The sequence below is a fragment of the Haliotis rubra genome, unplaced genomic scaffold (genome assembly GCF_003918875.1).
Source record: "Haliotis rubra isolate DU_JTF1 unplaced genomic scaffold, ASM391887v1 Scf1372, whole genome shotgun sequence".
Taxonomy (NCBI): Eukaryota; Metazoa; Mollusca; class Gastropoda; order Lepetellida; family Haliotidae; genus Haliotis; species Haliotis rubra.
Genome location: NW_025765306.1, coordinates 51,034 through 76,692, shown reverse-complemented (window position 1 = coordinate 76,692; position 25,659 = coordinate 51,034). Strand labels below are relative to the sequence as shown.

The following is a 25,659-nucleotide window of genomic DNA, read 5'->3' as shown; positions in this document are numbered from 1 at the left end:
CGCAATTCACATTAGTTCCCGTCAGGTTTTTTTCTTTGATAATAATTAAAGATTGTGAAGGCATTATTAATGACTCAAATATGTGCAAGAACTGACTTCGATACGCTCATGCTCTTAAAACTCACGTGAAAAAACGGTGTGCATATGCAAACCTCCGTAAACGAAAAACAAAAAATGTCATCAATTCTTAATGTGGACACATCGGTGTTGTGTTGGCAGTTGACTCTGGACATGGAGCTACTGGAGAACGCTCCCTACCTGGACCAGCTACTGGACTTTCTCAAGGGGGAGGGCGAATGGTTACCTAGGAGTCTCACCGGTCGGGCAGTTCTGGTGGGATCAATTGCCGGAGTAACCGTTCATCTGATCAGCAAGAAGAGGTACAATCAACCCCCCGGACCCAGATGATATATATGGTTTGTTAATCCTTGTTCAGCGTTGCCTTCAGCTATATAAACTATCCAAAAAAAGAAACGCATAGGCGTTTGGTATTTTTAATAATCTTTTAATTACCAATTGGGTTCAAACAATCGTCAAAATATATGTAACAAAAGTGTTGATTACATGATTTTACACTATTGCACAAGTGAAAAATCGACTTTACCTGAAAATGCTGATATTTATGAGGTTTCTTACAAGAATTAAAAAGGCATCGCCACAACGCAACAGACATCACCTTCTAGTTGAAACTGTGCAGCAAAGAGCATGCACTGTCTGGCTATAAAAATCCAGATTACTTTCGGAAATCGGCATTCGTTTTGAAGAAGTTTCAAGGTCAAATCACTACGCCACGTCTTGACGCTGCGACACGGAACATCGCCATTGAAAGAATGCAGGCTGGAGATTACCAATTTTCTGTTGCCAGGCGTCTGAATGTTAGTCTGAGCACGATATCACTGCTTGCAGCTCGTTACAACCAAACAGGCAGAACAAATGACTGCCCCCGTACAGGCAGACCTCGAGTCACTACTGCAGCCCAAGATCGGTACATCCGGGTACTACATTTGCGTGATCGTACTGCCACGGGTGAGAAAACAGCAGCCAGGGTGCCTGGACTTCGGAGGATATCCGGTCAAACTGTACGGAACAGGTTGAAAGAGATTTGACTGAGAGCCAGGAGATCCGACGTCGGGACCATGCTACGTGGTCACCATCGCGCTCAACGTCTCCGTAATGTAAAATTATCCACTTGGTTGTACATGTATAGACTATACCTTCTTCTAAACTGATGTAAAAATTCATGTACTAAAGTCTGTTTGTGGACGAGTTATACATGTTTGAAAATACAACATTATCGCAATGTTATGCGTTTCCTTTTTTTGGAATAGTATATATCCGGCTACATGACAGCGGCGTGTGAAGTAACTAGTCTCGGCTAGACAATACTGTGATGGAAACCGTGAGCATCAATCTACGCTTGATACGAAGCGAGGTGTTAGCCAAGTCAGCTAACCTCATCACCCTATTCCATTAGTCGCCTCGTACGACAAGCATGGGTTGCCAAAGGCTGATACATTCCTCCACAGATCTTCAAGACATGCTGTACAGTCCGTTTGAGTCAGAAACGGACCGATGAATTGCAAATTTTATCATTGTACAAAATTGCCACATAAATATAAATAGTACACATGTTTATCATTTACTAATACCCAACAGCTTTCTCATATTTGAAAATTTTCCGGACTCCACCAAAAAAAGGAGATATTTATCTCCTCCCACTCTAAGGATTAGGGGCGGTGGGTACCCTAGTGGTTAAGGCGTTCGCTCGTCACGCTGAAGACCCGAGTTCGATTCCCCAGATGGGCACAATGTGTGAAGCTCATTTCTAGTGTCCCCCGCCGTGATATTGCTGGAATATTGCTGAAAGCGGCGTAAAATTAAACTCACTCACTCTAAGGACTAACCGGCCAGTTTGGGAGTCTACAATACAATACAAGTAACTATAGGTTACCAAGAAAGGCATGTGTCAGTACCGTACACTTCACACCACAATACTCCGGTTTACATTTAAATAAGGCGGAGTTGAAGTTCATAACTTAAAAACTTTCAAAAAAGTTTCTTGTCCAGTATACTCAATCTTGTATGAAAGTTATAATAGTAAAAACTGTTTCCCAATGCCTGTTCATTCCTGACCCGGGTATTAAGAAGGAGATAATTCTGACTGACTGAACAAATTACTACCCTGTGCCACTATTTGAACTGACCTCCCGTACCAAAGTGTCCCCTTACCTCACTATTGTACATCAATCAACCCACCAGGTATCAGGCCAAACCTGGTCACGCTTCCCTGCGCCTAAAGTCCTATAGTATTACCGGATTATAGCTGATAACAACCCGTCAAAGTTCAAAAGCCAGGCGCGTAGAAAGCCATTTTTTTCCGGGCAAGGCGGTTAAAAAACTTTATGTTTAGATAATATTGAGGGCTTGGCCATCCTTATTAGCAACAATTATGTGTAAGCCCGGCCTTTTTTTTCTTAATGGCAGCTACGCCCCTGATAGCCTAAGGTTACATCTATCTAAAGTACCATTTAATTAATCTAAACAAATCATCTGAGATGTGGGCAGTCAGAATGACAGTTATTAACGAGGTCGGGTTTTGCATAGTCTGAATCTGTTAATTCTTGAAAATCTGGGTAAGCAATATTTCTTCATCAGAGTCGCTCGACAACCTCACTGAACGTGCCTTCTGAATGTCAGTTTGCAGCGCTCATAGATACGCCGCCGTGTAAGGTTATCCGATATTTGAAACGTGAAATGCACGTGCTTCCTCATTCCTTTCAAGACTGCATTACTTTCAAGACATCAATATCCAACAACCCAAATAATGAGGCCTTGAATATAATTGTAAGTAGAATCGACTCGCAAAACACACCAATAGTTGTGCAAAAGGTTGTGTGTATAGCAAGACTACATGTTTATGTAGTTGTCACTTACACACGAGAACGACCGTCTCATATGCCTAGAAGTAAAGCAAATAGTCTTAACCTTATAAGCACACCCTCATACATGCGTCATAGGTATTTTGCTCATAAGGCTATAGTCCGTTTGGCTCAAAAGCGGACTGATGAATTGCAATCTAACTCGAAAACTAATAAACAGAAAATACTCAATGAAACACTGATCATAATGAAAACGTCAGACCAACTCTGAGAGGTGTTTGCAGAATTAATGTCCTAAAAATAAAAAAGTTGTTTAACAAACTATCATTAAAATATTGACACAGTTCACTATTTGTTACGAGGGAGGAGTGCAGAGAAAGGGACAGCCAGGTGTGCGAGAAAGGATGGAGACCGCACAGCACAGGTTGATGAATCAATAACTTTGTCGGCACTTGTGCACGTGCTTCTCTAACACCGGGCTGTCCCTTTCTCTGCACTCCTCCCTCGTAAAAAATAGTGAACTGTGTCAATATTTAAATGATAGTTTGTTAAACAACTTTTTAATTGTAGGACATAAATTCACAGAGTTGGTCCGATGTTTTGATTATGATCCGATGTTTGATTATGTTATGTTTACTAGTTTTCGAGTTAGATTGCAATTCATCGGTCCTCTTTTGAGCCAAACGCACTATATGTGCTGGTGTATTGTGGTGAAATGAATGAGTGAGTATGGTTTTACGCCGCGTTTAACAATATTCCAGCAATATCACGGCGGGTGACACCAGAAAAGGGCTTCACGCATTGTACCCACATGGGGAATCGAACCCGGGTCTTCGGCGTGATTAGCGAACGCTTTAACCAATAGGCTACCTCACCACCCCGTGTTGAAATGAAATGCAAAGACGTTGAAATATCATACTTGTTGTCACCCTGCCTTGCGTTCGGCATATAGCATATAAAGCAAGGACTGTTCCACTAGGAGTCAGTAAAATGTGGGTGAGGTGAGGTGAGGTGAAATTGGGTTTAACGTCGTGCTTGAGAATATTTCGCTCATATGACGACGTGCATGCGTGTGTATGTGTATGTGCGGCTGCTTGTACTAGCCCAGACTGAAGCTGGTTTTTTATAGTGCTAGCCCACTGAGATACCATGCTGCAGTGAAGTATGAATACCCCACTCAGACACATTATACTGACTCCGAGCCGACCAGTCCTTGTACCCAGTAATGCTGAGCGCCAGGCAGGGACCAACAAGTACCATATTTTAACGTCTTTTTGGTATGACGCGGTCGGGGATCGAACCCGCGACCTTCCGCTCTCCGGGCGGACGCTCTAACCACTACACCACGGAGGCGGTCAGTAAAATGTGTTTCAGCGGGATATTCAAGATAAACCGAAGCATGGTATCTCAGCGGGCTCAGTACTATCATAAGACCGAATAAATACATTCAGCCACACAAACGCGTGCAATCAAGTAGCGATATAAGTGCAACAAACGTCAACACGATGTTAAACTCGTTTCACGACGAGTGTGCACACCCGTTGACACCCTCTTATATATTTACTTTACCGGTACAGACCCTCTGTGGCTAAGGGATCCTTAACAGAACCAGATAGGATAGCCCGCCTCCAATCGGCCGTTTCACAAACAGGTAAATTCAGCTTGTAAACAGGTAAAGTTAACAGCACTAGTGTTTGTTTTTGCTTGGCAATATGTTGTTATAAAGTGACCAAGCAGTTGAAGGCGTTTGAACGGTTCACATAGCTAGTTTTTCAGTGTAGGCCAACGCGATAGCCGTACGCTGGTCCACTTACGACTGTGAGACCCCAGTAGCAGGGTTGAAATGTCACCAACTAACAACCCTTCCCATGCTTGTATTCAAGCGTACAGCAAGCCAATTTTTTCGTGTAACCCCGATAGTTGCAAAGCTATATATTTAGATGTGTTTTGAGCTTGTATTGAGAGCTGGTCCAACTATTTTAGCAACAATCATGTGTATGCCCGGGCTTTTGTTAATGGTAGTTACACCCCTGGTATTTAACACAAAAGGTCCACATGCTACGATGCATCGATTTCCTTCCTAACCTTGAACATACATCCTGTGTAAATTTATGGAAAACCGCACATTTACCACACGTATACAGCTGACATTGCTATTTGTATTCACCAAATCCCTGCACCGCTTGCTCTCTCTTAACCGCGATTTCGTCATGTCAAGTCAATAAGCGTGACCTATATCCGCCGTTGTTCGTACAGAGATCTCATATGTTGGGCGAGCGTCTGGCATAGATGTTTCCACTTTGAAACAAGACCCAACCTCCTACAGTTATGGGACCGTCCATGATTTATGGGTCACCAGTATGCTGATCTACCCTTCAGTTGTTGGCGATCTATAGCCCAATTTATTTTGTATTGTCCTAATAATCATATATTTTTGAAGTTAAATGCTAGTTTTAATACCCAAATGGTGATATTCTAGATGTTGAACTGTCACTCACTCATGATTTATGGCGAGGTGAGTGTGTGTGCGTGTGTGTGAGTGTTGATTTTACGAGGAAGTATGTACAATGTGAATAACTGCCGCCCCCCAAGTTGTTTCTTGACAAAGCAAGCCCCCGACAAAGTTCCCCCCTACATGTGTACAAATTGATATAATAATGGTGAAGATTATGAAAGTATCTAATTTGCTTAAGTGAGCTTTAAACAGCTTTAGGTCAAGTATATGATAACATTCACAGGTCCTGATAATACTGATAATAGCACACATGCACGTACTTGATTGAGGATTGGGTTGGTTGGTTTGCCTTTTAACGCCGCACTCAGCAATGTTCCAGCTGTAAAACGGCGGTCTATAAGTAATCTAGTCTGGACCAGACAAACTAGTGGTCAACAGTATGAGCATCCATCTACGCAATCGGGATACAATGGCATGTGTTAGTCGCCTCTTAGGTTACTGAAGATCAATTCTAACCCGGATCTTCACAGGGGGGAGACAAGTATGGGTTAGGTTACGAAAGATCAGTTACAACCCGGATCTTCACGGGTATGGGTACTTTGGGATAGTGGTGGATGAGTGTGATTGTTAATTGAGTTGAGTCCTTCGTTGTTTCTCGGGTATCAGCTTTGGGGATAATAAGTAGTGACAATACACTAATTGGTGTAAGCGACCGTTCATCATTTATGGCTAGGGCGTGGTGATGAATATTTAGTGTGTGTGTGTGGGGGGACACCCATTTTGTTCTGGGGAGGTGGCGCGGTGTCAGCAGATTTGTACATACGTATATTAAAAAATATGCTTAGAAATTATGGGAAGGGAGGGGTTTGTCATTGAGTTTGTACATGTCACGCAGGGGGTTCACTCAACTACTTTGTTCATAAATTTTAGGGGTTGCCATTCACATTGTACATGCTGCTCCTTAAATACTATCATCACCACCACAACACCCACCCCGACCCACCACACGCACACCTCTCCCAAACACACCCCACCGGCCATAAATTATTAACCGTCCCTAACCAGAAACCTTCCAGAGGTATTTTATGCGTGCTTCGACAGATTGCATCGACAAGGGCCGCGGAAGCCTGTCGTCGTGTTGTTTGTGTTGCACGTTCGTGCGCATTGACCAGTGACGAATTTAACACTAATGATGTATTTCATTGCAAGAACAGACTTCAGTACGTTCATGCTTTTTGACTCGTGAAAAAACACACATAATTATGCCATACGTAAAGTCTAAATGTCGATGCGAGTCCTTGTTGTGTTGGCAGAAGACACTGGACATGGAGCTACTGGAGAGCGTCCCTTATCTGGACCAGCTACTGGACTTTCTCAAGGGGAAGGAGGAATGGTTACCTAGGAGTCTCACCGGTCGGGCTGTTCTAGTGGGAACAATTGCCGGAGTAACCATTTATCTGATCAGCAAGAAGAGGTACAATCTACCCCCTGGACCCCGAGGATGGCCATTACTTGGGAACCTCCTAGGTTGGTTGGTATATTTGATGTTTACCGTATTATTCTGGCTTAATGATGGCTTTGTGTAAATTATCTAGTCTGGACCAGGGAAACCAGTGATTGACAATCAAGGCACTTTGGAAAAGATGACAGGTGTCAATCAAGTCAGCCAGCCTCATAAGCATATCCCGTTAGTCGCGTCTTTCGACAAGCATCGGTTGCATATGGGGGCGTCATGCGAGTGTATATTTCATGTAACGTTTTGAGTGAGTGAGTGAGGTAAGATTTAGAATCACATCGGCAATATTGCAGCCATATCATGACTATAACAATAATTTCTTTAACAATAAAGAAAGGTTATTTTGTAAAATCTGTCAACAAAGGACAGTAAAACAACTAGACTGTCACAGATGTGTTTGTGTTTTATTTCGGTACTTAATAAGGCCACAGGCCTATAGTACATTACAATACAAAATATACAATCAGACATAGTATAAAAATATAAATAGAATTGTAAAAGCTCATCCAGCTAGATTGCAGACTCATTTGCAATTATGTTAAATCTGTAAATGGAGGCATGATAAATGAACATAGCTAAATCTTGCAGAACTTTACCATTTGTATTTGATAACAATAAATGAAATTTAGTTAAATTTGGGTATGTAAAAGCAATAGGGTTGCAGGTATCTTTCTCTCAGTTGTAAGTAAACAGGACATACAAGCAGAAAATGATATTCATCTTCAACTGAACTTAAGTTACAAACATTACAAATTCTTTGGTCCCGACTAAGGTTTTTATAACGTCCCGTTTCAATAAAAATATCATGGGAGGAACATCTAAAACGTGAAAGAGCAGATCGGAACTTTTTAACGATAATCTTATAAAGGTAATCTTCCTGAATTTTTTGTGATTTAAATAGTTTGTAATAAAAACACATTTGATAAAGCCAGTGAAGCAGTCCGTGTCTGTATATACATATATTTTAGACCCGTGAAGATCCGGGGTAGAATAGGTCTTCAGCAACCCATGTGCTTGCCATAAAAGGCGACTATGCTTGTCGTAAGAGGCGACTAACAGGATCGGGTGGTCAGTTTCGCCGACTTGGTTGACACATGTCATCGGTTCCCAATTGCGCAGATCGATGCTCATGCTGTTGATCACTGGATTGTCTGGTCCAGACTCGATTATTTACAGACCGCCGCCATATAGCTGGAATATTGCTGAGTGTGGCGTAAAACTAAACTCACTCACTCACTCACTAACACTATACATATATTTTAGCCTTTGTGTTAATGACAATACAAAATTTGATTTTGAATACACATTCTGATTTTGCCAAACTTGTCCGTAACCACTACTGAAAAGTAGCTCTCTAACTCCAGTAACCCAGTTAGAAAATATAGAAATCAGACAGAAAGTTAAACCTAGCATGTAAGCATTAACACATTTATTACAATACAGCACAATACAATATAAAAAACCGGGGTATAGATCACCAAAACCTGAAGGTAGATCACCATACTATCGTAACGTTTTAATAATAGCCACATTGTAAACAACAAATTAGGATCTACTATTATAATTGTTTTATCCATTGAAGTGAGTGAGTTGGTTTAGTTTTATGCCGCACTCAGCAATATTCCAGCTATATGGCGGCGGTCTGTATGTAATCGAGTCTGGGCCAGACAATCCAGTGATCAACAGCATGAGCATCTATCTACGCAATTAGGATACGATGACATGTGTCAACCAAGTCAGCGAGCCTGACCACCCGATCCCGTTAGTCGCGTCTTAAGACAAGCATGGGTTATTGAAGATCAATTCTAACCGGGATCTTCAGGGGTCGGGTGCGATTGGTAACAGAAGAAATATCATACAAACATGTGAGTGTTCTGGAATATGATGCTTACACTAATGTCGTTAGTTTCTAAAAATCAGATGCAAGATGCACATGTGTCAACGTGTAAACTTGCTAGGGACAGAAAATTGTCCGTTTGTAAACATGGTTTTATAAGAAGTCATTTTAACTTCAGAGTTCAGGAACAAAACTATCTACGAGAAGTTGACGGAGTGGAAGGCTGAGTATGGTCCAGTTGTGAAGTTCAATATGGGTGAGTAAACAGTCAGAAGTCCCCAGGGGCGGATCCAGAGAAGGGGTGGGAGTAGTGGTGGGTGAAGGTTGCAAAATCCTGGATCCGCTCCTAGTCACGGATATTTATTCAGAAGCTGTAATTTTCTCCTCTTTTCCAATGTAAAATATATCTAATTCAGTACCACGTATACCCTTTACTCATTCGCTAAACCAGCATAGTGTTCAGATCGGTTGGAACAACCAGTGCCCTCTTTGGACACTTGTGAGCAAGAGAAAGTGGTCAAAGTCACTGAGTGAGTGAGTTGGGTTTTACGCCGATTTTAGCAATATTCCAGCAATATCACGGCGGGGGACACCAGAAATGGGCATCACACATTGTACCCATGTGGGGGATCGAACCCGGGTCTTCACTGTAACGAGCGAACGCTATAACCACTAGGCTACGCCACCGCCCCAAGCGGTCAAAGGGACAAAAATGGTGAAGTCTTCAACATGGTCGTGAATAGAATAGAGATACCTTATGTATTTTACACTGGTTGTAATATATTGAACAAACTTTATGGATAACAACTTCTTTTATTTGGTGAGTGCGACGTTTCGATACAGATGATTGTACCGTTGTCAAGCAGGAATCAAGAATCTGTATCGAAACGTCGCACGCATGAAATATAAGAAGTTGTTATCCAGAAAGATTGTTCAATATAGTATTCCCTACTTCTAAAATGCCACTGAAAGTAGCTGTATTATACTGGAGAATTCCAAACAGAATTGCCAAAAGAAGAATTTGGCCACTTACAAAGTAAAATTACATTTGTATAAAATATACTCAGCAGCAAAATAAACGTCAGTACGAATTCAAAACTACATAGGCACTGTAATCAAATCATTACAGAAATTGACATCAATGCAGATCAAAAACATTTTTTGTGTGCAATATCTTGACACATCATTGAATACCTCAGCACAATTTCAAGACTTTACGTGAACGTTTTCAGTCCATTCAGACTCTTGACTTCAGTATCTAGTGTGTCCACCTCGAGCGGCAATAACTGCAGAACCACGTCTATTTATGGAGTGCACCAATCGATTGATGATTGGCACTTTGAACCACACTCCGAGAAAGGCCTGGCGCAATAAATCGGCTGTGTTCGGCCTTGGTATGACATTATTCAGTCTCCTCTGAATTTCATCCCAAAGATGTTCAGTTGGGTTTAAATCAGGACTAAGGGCTGGCCACTGCATAATGTTGACACCGTTCTGCTGTAGGAAGTCCCGTGTAGCTGTGGCAGTATGGGCCCGGGCGTTATCATGCTGGAAAATGTTGTTCCGGTGTTGATACACCGACTCTCAACTGTGAACAGAACAGTTCTCCATTGCCTGTATCGCCAGTTTTGGTGTTGTAGGGCAAACTGTAGACGTTCATGCCGATGGCGAGGGGTGAGGATAGGTCCACGGTAAGGTCTATGGCAATGGAGGTTCCCGCTGTTAAGACGTCGGCGTACTGTATCAGTACTGATTGGTCTTCCGTGTGTTCCCACTGTCTGGCGTGTTGTTTCGGATGCCTACATGAAGGGATTCTGTACATGCTGTTGCACAACATGGCGGTCTTGTCTTCTTGTGGTCACCCTTGGTCTGCCAGTACGGGGCTGATCATTTGTGGTGTTGGTGGCCCGGAAACGTTGCTGCAGCCTGGAGATGGTCCGAACGTTGACCTGGAAGTGATTGGCAACTGCTTGTGCAGTATGGCCAGCTTCAAGTCTTCCTAGCGCTTGGTTCCTCTGAGCTGTCGTGAGTCGCGGCATCCTGCTGACGTTGTAATGTGAATGTTTCAATCAGGTTTGGGGGTGCATTTTATAGGGCTCGTCCTTGTGAACAGCACGTGCAGCTAAGTTGCATGAAACACATGGGGAACACCGTGCCATCTCCGAGATCAGGTTGCGTTTTTAAGACCACTTCCTGGGTTCCATTCTGAGTTTGGGAAGGAATGTCTTTGCTCAGGTAAAGTTGGAGATGTTGTGAAAAATATACAACAAAACATTAAATGAGCTTACAGTTATCCGTTTCTGTGAAGGACAATTCCAAACTGACGTTTCTTTTGCTTCTTAGTATATGTCCAGGGAGACATTCTTCTCTCATTTCCACCAGGAGACTCAGAATATCCTGGACATACGCTATTGCGTGTACACTGATATACATATCTCCGTGTTTGGCCATATGGAGTATTCACATTTTCAATAATAATAATAATACGAACCCTCTCTGCTACAAACTATCTTTGATCTCTAAAACATAATAATAATAAGTATAAGTGCATTTATATTGCGCTATTTTCCATCCGTTGCGGTTGCTCAAAGCGCAGGTATCAAGGATAGTACTTGGAGAAGAGATGGGTTGTAAGTTTGGACTTGAAGACAGCTAAAGATGGGAGGTTTGATATCAAAAGGAAGACAGTTCAGAGAGAAGGAGCAGAGAATGACAATGATCTCTGGCCGAAGGATTTGAGATTGATCTTGGGGGTGGTAAATAGAAGTTGATCATTGGATCTCAGGTTTTTGCATGAAGTATATTTCTGGAGAAGTTCTTTCAGATATCAAAGTACTGTAAAGAAATAGTGTTGCATGTGATGAATCATCTCCTTGGCTCGCAATAGTCGTTTGGGGAAAATTTCTGAAATGCTTCCTTGATCAACTTGTATAGAATATACATATGACAGAATTAATGTATCGAGTGTTAACACACATTCATCTATCAAATGATGGGCGTCATTTGATGGATCAGTTAAATATCTGATGAACGTTATGAAAATAGAATGTTCACGTTACAGGACATATGACAATGATCGGACTGAACAATATTGACGTCGTGATGGAGGCGCTGGTTAAAAGACAGGCTGATTTTGCAGGGCGGCCCGATTCATATACCGGTAAATATGAGACGATGGATTGCATCTCTATTTCATCCAAAATTATCTCATTAGACTTGGTTTTGTTTATTTTGAGCTGTCAAATAATCGTTTTATTACCTGTTTTATTAAGCTACACATCTTGTAGTGATCAAGATTTTGGCTTGATGACGTACAGTCTCTACATCTACTGCTCCTAGCTGGACAAGAACATATATATCATACAAAAAGTGAGTGAGTGAGTTTAGTTTTACGCCGCACTCAGCAATATTCCAGCTATATAGCGGCGCTCTGTGAATAATGGAGTCTGGACCAGACAGTCCAGTGATCAACAGCAGGAGCATCCATCTACGCTATTGGGATACGATGACAACCAACTTTGCGTCAACCAAGTCAGCGAGCCTAACCACCCGATCCCGTTAGTCGCCTCTTACGACAAGCATCAGTTGCTGAAGACAGTTCTTACCGGCTCTTTACGGGCTTCATACAAAAAGACACGTGGTTGCTTTTTCTCCTTTGATTGCTCATATTTTTTCATTTCTTCATTTAAAATAATACATTGATGCCTAAAGTGCAGCCATAGTTACGGGTGACGAGGTCCCAAAGTATTCTGTTTCACGATATTCTCGTTTACTAAATGTCAGTATATCTCCAACGTAAATAGTAGTAGACGTACATACATGTATGAGGGCCTTTCAAAAATACCGTGTCGGGACAAAATAGTAAATGTCACTATTTTATGCACGCTTAAGTGTATATTGTATTTTTCCCAAGCGAACCTCTTTAGTGATGGAGGGAAGAATATCGTCTTCGGTGACTACAGCCCTACTTGGAAACTACACAGGAAGTTGGCAACAAAGGCATTGAAGTGAGCTGCTTTATATGAAATATATTGTCATATAAGATAACAGTATACTGGTATAGAAGGAAGACAATCTCTGACTCACGAACAGTGTCAGCTTACGGTTTGAGTAAGATACGACATTGCAATTGGTGATAACGGTACGAGGCTGTTGGAGTGAGTGAGATTAGTCTTACGCCGCACTCAGCAATATTCCAGCTATATGGCGGCGGTCCAGTTAGCCGCCTCTTTCGACAAGCATGGGTTACTGAAGATCAATATTCTAACCCGGACCTTCACGGGTACGGGGCTGTTGGATAGCTAAGGGGGCTTACCAGCCAATACCCATTACTTTACTAATACACAATATGGACATCGTAAATATGGCGACAGAGGGTACATTCTACTTAACACGTATATTTCTTACAATAATTTAAACATGTTTAAATTTCATTAAGAAACCCGATGTAGTCGCAATGTGACAAAAAACAGGGGGTTAACACGACTCGCCATTTTACGTGTACAAGTTTTAGACAAACCAAAATGGCACCACCCTTCAGTGAAACAAACAAAAACCATCCAAGTAATATAAAAATCAGTTTTCAGCCTTGCTAATCCATTTGCACCGAATCTTAAGGGATGTTCCCAAACTACACTTCGCACGAATTTCATCCATGTATGGAAAATTGAAGAAAATGTGTTGTAATACAGTATGACAAGTTGTAAATGTAGTTATTCCTTGTGAACTAATGCCACGACTGCCTCGATCTGTGATGACTCCAGCAATAATATATTGTACGTGTCATCGCTTTCGGTTCCTCTCCGGCTTATTCAGACACTACATGACTGGTAACCACCTTGACGAGGGGATAGAGCGCTCACTGACCAAAGGCATTGCGATGATAAAGGGGATTAAGGGTCCCTTCAATCCTCATCACGCTGTCTCCCTCATTGTGTTCAACATCATCAACAATATCTGCTTCAATTTCACGTGAGTAAACTTTGTCCAGCGTTCAATATCGGGATCTATGGCACCTGTGGCCAAAGATAACCTTAAGAAAACTCAAACATTAAATTGACATACCAATACGGGCCTATCTTGCCACCTTCCTTATGCACTTCCTGATATGGGCTTACCAGTACCAGTACAATCTAATATGGGCTTATCATCCCACGCTCTACACGTACTTCCTCATATAGGCTTATCCTGCCTCGTTCTACATGCACTTCCTGACACTGGCTTCTTATCCAACATGTTATCGGTACTCCCTAGTATGGACTTATCCTGAAACATTGTACCGGTACTTCCTAATATGGGCTTATCCTGCAACTTTACACCGGTACTCCCTAGTATGGGTTTATTTGATCTGTTTGAGTGGCATTCTAGTAGTTGGTGGTATAGAGATGACAAGACTTCATGGATGATCAACTTCTTTATTTTCACAATGGCGACGTTTCGGTATAGATTCTTATACTGTTTTCAAGCATGTGGGGGGAATAATGGGGTTTATATACAAGATACATGTACATATGATAATGAGATAACAATAACAAAGGTGGGATAGCGAAGCTTATCCTCCTATAATCAATTGATACCAATGACACTATCGCTGTGATCTAAACCATAACAGATGCGAGGTCAGTGACAACTACTTCAGAAAGATGCTGCATGTTCTGAATATCTTTGTGGAAGACACTGGCAACGGCTTTCTTGAGGACGTAATTCCACCTCTCCGTCTCTTCCACACCAAGAAGCTTAGAACTATCATGAAAGAATTGGGTATATTCTTCGCTTCACTGAATGGAGAAATTGAAAAACATCGACGGACCATACGTAAAGGTACATACGGGTTTTTTTCCACTTCGCTAAAGGTTAATCGCTTCTTATCTTCATTGTTACACTATGATCTTCATTTTAGATTTAAATCATGATAACAATAAATCGAGCTGACTCAAAAGAGCTAAGGATGTTGAAAGTATTATCTTTCGTAATAGAGCTGAGGAAATTGGACATCATCTCAAAGTCGGCGAGTATTTGGTTGATGGTTCTACACTGCGGGACGGTAGAGATAAATGTCAAGCAAACGAAGCGTTTTATTATCTGAACGACCGCTGGACCGAGTTAACGTGCAGAGAAGCAACCAACGGAGTCCGCTTTCGTGAAGTCGGCTGGCCTGATAAGTGAAACAGAAGGCTTTTTGTTTGCCGCTCAAGACCGGTCTCTTCCCTCTGATAAACGCCAATATGCGATTTCTTGTCAAAATGTAAGACTGTTCAACTACGCTTTTGTAATGCCTGGCTCTGGCAAAGTGTCTCCGCCATGCTTGTGGTTTTGACGCAACGGGCCACTCATGGCACAACCTACAATACGTGCAGGGCATCTTGGAAAATGATAGCCCAAAATACAGACTTAGATGTATCCGAGCCAAGGAACCTGATCTTGTCCTGATAAAGCGACTGGAATAAGTTTTATCATTGAGTCCATTTTGACAGTAGCGTGATTGACGTGTGTGTGTGTCCATACTCTCCAGAAAGTTCTAAATCGTGGTTGGCAAAGCAAGGTTTTCTCGGAGAAGCCTCATTTGCTGCCTGAACTGTGTGCAATTTGGGGCAAGGGTACCTGGAATGCTGATGAGATCCATCAGCCTGATCAGCACCGTCTTTGCTGTATTCATTTATTTAAACTAAGGGTGGGCGATAATATCAGTTTATCGGTATATTGCAATTTGAACTTCACAATATGATATATAGCACTACATTTTTAGCGAACCGTTTACCCGATACGATCGGCAATTGCCGTGACCATGATCGGTAATTTTCGTGATGTATTAAAAAGTACTAATAACATTTGTGTTTCCTTTATATTATTATACATTTATAGTTTTGAGAATGTTTATTGGTGATATAATTGCATTTGGATGACTTTTAAAACCATATAAATAAAAAATAGATTGGTATAATTGATAAACAAAATGGCGGACGCAGCTGCATACGCTTTTTCTCCAGTTCAGAACTTTAGAGCGAAGTCTACAATTTGGAAACATATTGATCTCTTGTATAATCACATCTGTGTCATGACAGTGGTCAGTGGCATTGTTACAAAAGAGAGGAAGCAATAATTTCATTAGCTTATACAATCTGTTACACTTTCGCAGTATATTGCAATACATTTTGCAATACGCAAACACATATCACAATATATCGCAATGCGAAAATTTTGACAATACCCAACACTAATTTTAATCTGTAAAATAGTAGCAATAAATATTCATTTCTATAGGTTCTGAATGTGGTATTCATCCATAAATGCCTACGAAAAGTTTCAAGAGTTTCAGAAACTGAGTATGACAGATATTATATTCCACAGAAGTAGGGCTTTGACAGAAAAAAGTCACATCTCATTTAGTTTTGTTCACTCATACTGACAGGTGGAATTTGTACACAGCTTGCAGATTATGATCTGGTGTCTGCACTTGAAGTAGCTATTTGAGAAACAGGAAATATTCTCTCTTATTCCATATATTACGATCTTTGTTAAGCATAATAACATAGATCTTCTCATGGCAATAAGAGAAGCATTAATGTGCTTCTCTCTATCAATCGTTTTGTTCCTTACGTTGTCCAAACAGATAACATCCGTGATTTCTGTGATGCCATGTTGTTGGCTCAAGAAGAAGCCTCTCAGGAGGAGGACCCGGATGTGATGTCACAAATGACTGACGCCCATATCACTCAAACTCTGTCTGATATATTTGCCGGTACATATTTGAACTTACCTTTTGTGTACGTTTTCGTCGATCCAATGTCTCTCTTCCTGTAAGTGTTAACGTTTAGTTACATTTTTGGACAACTGTTTTGTATCAAATAGGAAACATGTTTTTGCCACACAGGCCCCAGGTGGAATGGTTAATGCGTAAATGCTATGATCTAAATTGCTCATACAGCCATTCAACATTCAATTTTGATTTTGTGTTTGCGATAGGATATCGTTTGTCTCTCGTTTATTTTGTACTGAAGCATTCATGCCCTCTAATAATAATGAAGTGATTGTACTGCATCTCCAAATTACACTGTTGACTCTGTATCTGCAGCTGGGATGGACACCTCTCGCTTCACCCTGCTGTGGACGCTACTCGTCCTGGCTCAGCATCCGGACATTCAAGACAAGCTTCACACTGAGATCGACGACGCTCTGGGTACGTTTCATCCATGACATAGAGATATCGTGAGATGATGATACCGTGATAACTTTATACGCTGATGTTATACCATACAGATATGATGATATGGTATGATGCTACAGTGATAAATTTATACGCTGATATTATGACGTAGAGATATTTTGATATGGTATAATGATGCTACAGTGATAAGTGTATAAGCTGATATTATAACATAGAGATATGATGATATGGTATAATGATGCTACAGTGATAAGTGTATACACTGATATTATAACATAGAGATATGATGATATGGTATAATGATGCTACATTGATAAGTGTATACGCTGATATTATGACATAGAGATATGATGATATGGTATAATGATGCTACAGTGATAAGTGTATACACTGATATTATAACATAGAGATATGATGATATGGTATAATGATGCTACATTGATAAGTTTATACGCTGATATTATGACATAGAGATATTTTGATATGGTATATAGATGCTATAGTGATACTTTTGTACGCTTATATGATGACATAGAGATACGATGATATGGTATAATGATGCTACAGTGATAAGTGTATACGCTGATATTATGACATAGAGACATGATGATATTGTATAATGATGCTACAGTGATATTTTTGTACGCTTATATGGTAACATAGAGATATGATGATATGGTCTAATGATGCTACAGTGATAAGTATATACGCAGATATTATGACATAGACATATGATGATATGGTATGAGGATACAGTGATAAGTTTATATGCTGATATTATGACATAGAGGTATGATGATATGGTATGATGCTACAGTGATAAGTTTATACGCTGACATTATGACAGAGATATGATGATATGGTATAATGATGCTGCAGTGATAAGTGTATACGCTGATATTATGACATAGAGATATGATGATTTGGTATGATGATACAGTGATAAGTGTATACGCTGATATTATGACATAGAGATATGCTAATATGGAATGATGCTACAGTGATAAGTGTATACGCTGATATGATGGCATAGAGATATGATGATATATGATTATGATACAGTGATAAGTTTATACGCTCATATTATTACATAGAAATATCATGATATGGTATGATGCTACAGTCATAAGTGTATACACTGATATTATGACATAGAGATATGATGATATGGTATAATGATGCTACATTGATAAGTTTATATGCTGGTATTATCACATAGAGATATTTTGATATGGTATAATGATGCTACAATGATACTTATTTACGCTGATATTATGGCATGGACATATGATGATATGGTATGAGGTGAGGTGAGGTGAGGTGAAATTGGGTTTTACGTCGTGCTTGAGAATATTTCGCTCATATGACGACGTGCATGCATGTGTATGTGTATTTGCGGCTGCTTGTACTAGCCCAGACTTAAGCTGGTTTTATAGTGCTAGCCCACTGATACACCATGCCGCAATGAAGCATGAATAGCCCACTCAGACACATTATACTGACTTCGAGCCGACCAGTCCTTGTCGTACCCATTAATGCCGAGCGCCAGGCAGGGACCAACAAGTACCATATTTTAAAGTCTTTTGATATGACGCGGTCGGGGATCGAACCGCGACCTTCCGCTGTCCGGGCGGACGCTCTAACCACTACACCACGGAGGCGGTGATATGGTATGATGATGCTACAGTGATAAGTTTATACGCTGATATTATGACATAGAGATATTTTGATTTGATATAATGATGCTACAGTGATAAGTGTATACGCTGATATTATGACATAGACATATGATGATATGGTATGATGCTACAGTGAAAGGTGTATACGCTGATATTACGACATAGACATATGATGATATGGTATGATGCTACAGTGATAAGTTTATATGCTGATATTATGACATAGAGGTATGATGATATGGTATGATGCTACAGTGATAAGTTTATACGCTGACATTATGACAGAGATATGATGATATGGTATAATGATGCTGCAGTGATAAGTGTATACGCTGATATTATGACATAGAGATATGATGATTTGGTATGATGATACAGTGATAAGTGTATACGCTGATATTATGACATAGAGATATGCTAATATGGAATGATGCTACAGTGATAAGTGTATACGCTGATATGATGGCATAGAGATATGATGATATATGATTATGATACAGTGATAAGTTTATACGCTCATATTATTACATAGAAATATGATGATATGGTATGATGATGCTACAGTGATAAGTGTACACGCTGATATTATGATGCAGTGTGATTATACGCTGACATGATGACTTTTCCGATTTTGGCGTAAAGGTTAATGCGATAGCAGCCTTGTTGATTGAATCGGCGAAATTACGGTAACGTCGAGATAATAAATATAGGCACCCTTACTCTGTTGCTCTGTTAAAAGTTGAAACTTAATCGTGGTGACTGATACGTTTTGTAGGTAGTTTGGTTCATGGTCAGTGACCCATTTATCCATCCATACCTGAGTTGGGATATTTTTATGCTTAGCACTGTTGAATAGGCGTCTTAACCAGAGGTTAATGATTTGATATCACTGTGTAATGTTAAGCCGGATGATGCAACGGTGATATGATGATAAAGTATAAACACGATGTGATCGTATGATATTATGCTGCATTTTTTGTGATTTATAAAAATACGATATTTTATGATGGTATCATGATAGGATGAGTTCCGTTAATGGATATGATGATACAGGGAGATGATGCTGTTGTATAATGATACGTTGTTGCTGTTGAAGGCACCAGCAAAATCACAACACAGACTTATCAAGAATAATTCCACCTGACCTGATATGATCTTCAGATTTTCGCGTACCTAATACAGGCTTACAAATGTGCAGGTGAACGTCAATTCCCCAGTGTATCAGACAGGAGTAGTCTCCCTTACACTGACGCTGTGCTGCACGAGAGTATGAGGCTCCACACTGTGGTACCAAGCGGACTTCCCCACAAAGCACTGTGCGATACGAAAGTCGGTAGGTCTTTTTTCAACGATGTCCACGGGTTGGAGATTTATAAATACATTTTTAATATTTTCCACGGAAGAAAAGTTTGATGGCTTTTCATTTCTGCGTTGGATGGACTTATTTACTAACACGTCAAATTCATATTTCAGAGACAAATCATTCCAGGGGTTTACACGTCATTTTCCCTTTTACTGTATTGTTGTAATCTGTTGATGACGGTTTCATCACATTACTTTGACAATAGACGGACTTACGTCATACGAGGACAGTTCGAGTTGCGCAGTGGAAATAAAACCAGACCAGCTAACTTGCATAGAGAAATACACACATTTCATTTAATATTCTTAGGTTGTGCAGGGATGATGGGTGATTTGGTTTGGTGGTTCTTTAACGTCGCTCTCAGCAATATTCCAGCTATATGGCGGCGGTCTGTACTTAAACGAGTCTGGACCAAAAATTCTAGTGATCAACAGCAATAGCATCGATCTACGCAAGTGGGACACGGTGACATGTGTCAACCATGTTGGCGAGCCTGACCACCCGATGTCGTTCATTGCCACTTGCGACAAGCATGGGTTGCTGTAGACAAATTCTAACCAAGATGTTCACGGGTATTGGTGTTTTGGGATAGTGGTGGATGAGTGTAATTGTTAATTGAGTTCACTCCTTCGTTTTTGTATCATTAATTGGGAAACTGTGACTTTGAGGAAGATTACACAACTTGTTCTTGGCCATCAATGCCTAAGAACTCTTTTCAAATATGAATTTTTCAGGTGGTTATGACATTCCAAAAGGAACAACCTTGTTCATCAACCACTACGAGCTGCATCAGGACCCAGAGCAATGGAGTGACCCGCATATATTCAATCCAGATCGGTTCCTTGACCAGAATGGCAAGATGGCTACCAAACCAGAGAGCTGGCTTCCGTTCTCCGCGGGAAGAAGAGTGTGTCTCGGAGAGAGCGTGGCCAAGCCGGAACTGCATCTTCTGCTGGCTGGAATCATGAGGCATTTCAAAGTGTCTCTCCCACCTGGAGCTAAGGTGAACACAGAGCCACGTGGAGGATCTATCGCAAACGTACCACAGGATTATGAACTCACCTTTGAATCGAGACTATAGATGACATGCATTAATCCAGTTGTGAGTTGTAGTTTAATGTTCTAGCTTCATGAAATCAGCCTGCAAACAGACGGCCTCAAATCCTAACCAATCCATTCTTAATAGTCCTTGGTATCCTGAGCATTTGATATAGAAATCCAACCTGTAAAATATATGATCACTGGTATGCTTGTATTGAGATATATAGGGACATTCTTTGACGCCCAAGTATCAAGTGATGCGTGGTCCTGTGCATAGAGCTCAGGTCACAAAACAGTTGAAATTAAGCAACGCTGGGCGCCGAGAGTACTTGGATGGTTGACCGCATGTGTTTAACAGCGTTTTTGGCAGCTTGACTCCTGAGAGTTTCTAAGATTTCAGTCCTGACCCACAACGAAGCGCGTGTGATACATATGCTCTCACCTTAGGGAAGTGAGGTTATGTATAACATTCTAGCGCCTAAGGTAGCTTGGGGTATCCGGTGTAATAATATCTTAGCGCGGGCTTGCGAGCGTGGATATGTGCGCTTTATAAATATGCACTATTCTTTATTATCAAATGTCTGTCATCTCTATAATTTATTTACATTATAAACATATGCAAGATAGAACTGAGGCAGAATAACATATGACTACGATAATTCGAATGCATATCCAACCTCTGATGACAAGTTCTACGATGATTTGCGAAATATAGACCGACGTTTTAATGCCATGTTGATGTTCTTTACAACACGAATTCTTGTTTGATTCATGGACAATTGAAGGTGATGGAAATACAGATAACTTCATACAGAGATTTTCTGTGAACCATTGCTATTTCAATTACTTTGTGTTTTGCTCCCTATGGAATATGCTTCTTCCGCAGACTGATTCCTCTACAGCGGTGGGGTAGCCTAGTCGTTAAATCGTTCGCTCGTCACGCCGAGGTCCCGGGCTCGATTCACTACATGGGTACAATTTTTGAGGCCCATTTCTTGGGCCACCGCCTTGATATATTTGGAATATTGCTTAAAGCGGCGTAAAACCATACTCACTCACCCTCCAATGGCGATGTTTTGAATGGCCATAAACACACAGCAATGAAATCAAACTCACAGTTTTCTGTCAAACTGTATGGTCACTAAAGTTCGAATCTTAACTAAGTTGTCAGGAAAATTGTCATATGAATGTCAGTTAATCTTCATTGTCGGCTTGCAGTTTCCAGATTTAGAAACCGGTCTTTTGTAAGACCTTATGTAACATTATCGGTTATTCTGTTTTGATTATTTTTAAAATGCTTGCTTATAGGTAAACATGCAAAAAAAACAATATACTATTATAGTTACTGTATCAATTCGAAGCATTTTATGTGCAAAAGTGAAAATGTCTTTTTATAATGAGTATATTTATCCAGAGATTCATCGTTTTCTTCGTTTTTACGAAAGCCTAATGTAGCCACTTTTGTAGCATAAAATATTTTTTCAACGACAATTCTCGTTGTTTCGATTATTTTCTTGTTGCTTCAACTATTTCTTCGTTGCTTCGAGTATTTTTTCGTTCCTTCGAGTATTTTCTCGTTACTTCAATTATGTTTTTGTTGTTTCGATTACTTTCTCGTTGCTTCGAGTATTTAGTCGTTACTTCAAGTATCTTTAAAAAACTTTAAATTTCGAGTATTTACTCGTTGCTTCGAGTATTTTCTCGTTACTTCAATTATTTTTTCGTTGCTTCGATTAATTTCTCGTTACTTCAAGTTTCGGTCAAAATCTTGAAATTTCGAATATTTTCTCGTTACTTCAAGTTTCTTTCAAAAACTTGAAATTTCGAGTATTTACTCGCTACTTCAAGTTTCTGTCAAAAACTTTAAATTTCGACTATTTTCTCGTTACTTCAAGTTTCTTTAAAAAAAAACTTGAAATTTCAAGTATTTTCTCGTTGCTCCGATTACTTTCTCGTTGCTTCGAGTATTTTCTCGTTACTTCAAGTTTCGGTCAAAAAAAGTTTCTGTCAAAAATTTGAAATTTCGAATATTTTCTCGTTACTTCAAGTTTCTTTTAAAAACTTGAAATTTCGAGTATTTACTCGTTACTTCAAGTTTCTGTCAAAAACTTGAAATTTCGAATATTTTCTCGTTACTTCAAGTTTCTTTTAGAAACTTGAAATTTCTAGTATATACTCGTTACTTTAAGTTTCTGTCAAAAACTTGAAATTTCGAATATTTTCTCGTTACTTCAGAGTTTCTTTTAAAAAAACCTTGAAATTTCAAGCATTTTCTCGTTGCTTCGATTACTTTCTCGTTGCTTCGAGTAATTCCTTGTTACTTCAAGTTTCGGTCAAAAACTTGAAATTTCGAATATTTTCTCGTTACTTCAGAGTTTCTTTTAAAAAAACCTTGAAATTTCAAGTATTTTCTCGTTGCTTCGATTACTTTCTCGTTGCTTCGAGTATTTTCTCGTTTCTTCAAGTTTCTGTCAAAAATTTGAAATTTCGATTATTTTCTTGTTGCTTCGAGGTTTTGTGAAGAGCTATTATATTCCTTTTGCACTCGCGTGAATTGTGTTCAGTTCCCCGTGAATGTTTTGATCAAAATGGTCGTCAGTGAGCACATAAAAAGAATAATCAGAGTTTACTTTCAATCTGGTCTATCCTATGATGAGATTTTGTGTTTCCTTGCTCTTAAAGATCGTACGGTTATCACCAAAAGAACTCTTTGCAGAATATTGAAAAGAATGAATCTGAAAAGACGAGGAAACTATTCAGATCTGTTAGAAACAGCCATTTTTATTAATGGTGAATTGCAGGGTTCCGGAAAAAATCGTGGGTATCGGTGGATGCATCTCAAGTGTTTACAATCTGGGATATGTGTACCCAGAGATGTAGTCCTCTTACTGCTACAGATATTGGATCCTGAAGGAGTCGAGGCGCGGAAGAGAAGGAGACTCCGAAGACGTCAGTATTTAAGCAGAGGTCCGAATAATGTCTGGCATATTGATTCTTATGACAAGCTCAAACCTTATGGAATAGCAATTAATGGCTGCATCGACGGATTTTCAAGGAATATCATATGGCTGGATGCATGTAAAACAAACAGTGATCCAAAAGTAATTGCGGGATATTACATTGATGCTGTACAGCGCCAGGGTGGCTGCCCGCAACGAATCAGAGCAGACATGGGAAGTGAAAACTCCTATGTGGAACAAATGCAAATATTTCTACGAAGAAATCACGAGAACCATCTTTCTGGCGTCAACAGTTTCATGTATGGCAACAGTACGCACAACCAACGTATTGAATGGTTCTGGGGAATTCTAAGGATACAACTGGCACAAGATTGGATGGATTTGTTTAAATCATTCCAAGATGAAGAGGACACACAATTTTGTGGCGATCTGTTGGATAAGAGTCTAATACAGCACTGCTTTATGGAGCTAATACAGGTATGATTTATATCTGTTCACATTAAAAGTGTTCTGTTTTCAACATATCGAGTTGGACGGAAGGGGACGGGGATGGGGGATGTTACGTGGCTGTAACCCTGTTTCCAAATTTGTTAGCTTGTCACCATCGTTCCTTTGTTCAATAATAAACGTCTGAGGCCACCATGAACGAAGCGTTAATCTCACACGCCAAGATATAACTGGAATACTGTTTCAAGCGACGCTCAGCCCAACCCATTCACCATACTGGAAGTTTTATTTGTCTTCTAGTGGTAAGAATACATGGCTATGCGCACTGATAGATTTAGAATCTAAACAAATACAAAGTTGAAATCCACTTGTACAAATGATCTGTGTAGTGTATTGACTGTGATATTCCCTCGTTAAGGCTAGGAACTTTAATCAGGATGGGTAGTCAGTAATTCCGAGTACATCGCAATGTACTGTCTATATATGTGAACACAGTAGCATGTGAGGAGAAGTATATTTGCGGTTATGAATGCTAGAATTACGTAGGTAATAAAATCACTGAATTGATGAGATTCGAGTATTTTGTAGTTAAAGTCGTAATAGTGCCGGTCTTTGATTTGTTTGCAACGACACTAAAAAGAAAATGTAAGTTAAGCATACATAACTCATTCTTTATTCTTACAGAATGACCTAGACAACCTGCAAACCACCTGGAACACTCACAGTATCTCTTCCAAGACCAATGGGATTCGACAAGGCAACAGACCGGTCATGATGTACAGTCTCCCAGAATTATTCGACAAGGAAGATTGTTTGTGCGCTGTGGACATGGAGGAAGTAAATATGTGTTCAGAAGAAACTTTACCAAAGAATGAGCGCATGTGCGATGAAACGGTGAAGGAGCTTTGTTCAATCCTGATGGAAGAACAGGGACTGGATTTTTCTGACAATGTTGATGACGCAATTCACTTGTACATGTGTTTACGTCGAGAAATAAGGTTGCTCTTGTGACTGCGGACGAAACTTGCCTCATTATATTATGTATTCCTGGTATATAAATGAATTTGTATAGCTCTCTATACATGTAGCTGTTGTGCTTCGAATCTCTGTTTGATTTTAAGCTCTTTAACAAACACCAGTAATACAATGCATCGTCCGTTATATTCATTTTGAATCTAAAGGGCTTGCATTTGATAAACCTACACTTCCACCTGGATCTCTCCCCCTGGTGCTGGCGATCTTAAGTAAACCACTCTTAATTTTAATTACCCAAAAATCAGACATCGATTTAAGGTAAAGGCTAAGGGAGGTAACTTGC

General features: G+C 40.1%; 1 protein-coding gene across 1 annotated transcript in view; it reads left to right on the top strand.

Moving 5' to 3' along the window:
* Positions 1 to 4,500: 4,500 nt before the first annotated feature.
* Positions 4,501 to 25,659, top strand: part of LOC124268347 (cytochrome P450 2C31-like) — a 65,712-nt gene continuing 44,553 nt past the window's right edge. Inside the window, exons 1-5 of the mRNA XM_046703323.1 lie at positions 4,501 to 4,551; positions 6,648 to 6,861; positions 8,866 to 8,943; positions 11,749 to 11,847; positions 12,601 to 12,694. Coding sequence (XP_046559279.1) covers positions 6,660 to 6,861; positions 8,866 to 8,943; positions 11,749 to 11,847; positions 12,601 to 12,694 — 473 coding nt within the window. The 5' untranslated portion in view covers positions 4,501 to 4,551; positions 6,648 to 6,659. The remainder of the gene's footprint in view (positions 4,552 to 6,647; positions 6,862 to 8,865; positions 8,944 to 11,748; positions 11,848 to 12,600; positions 12,695 to 25,659) is intronic.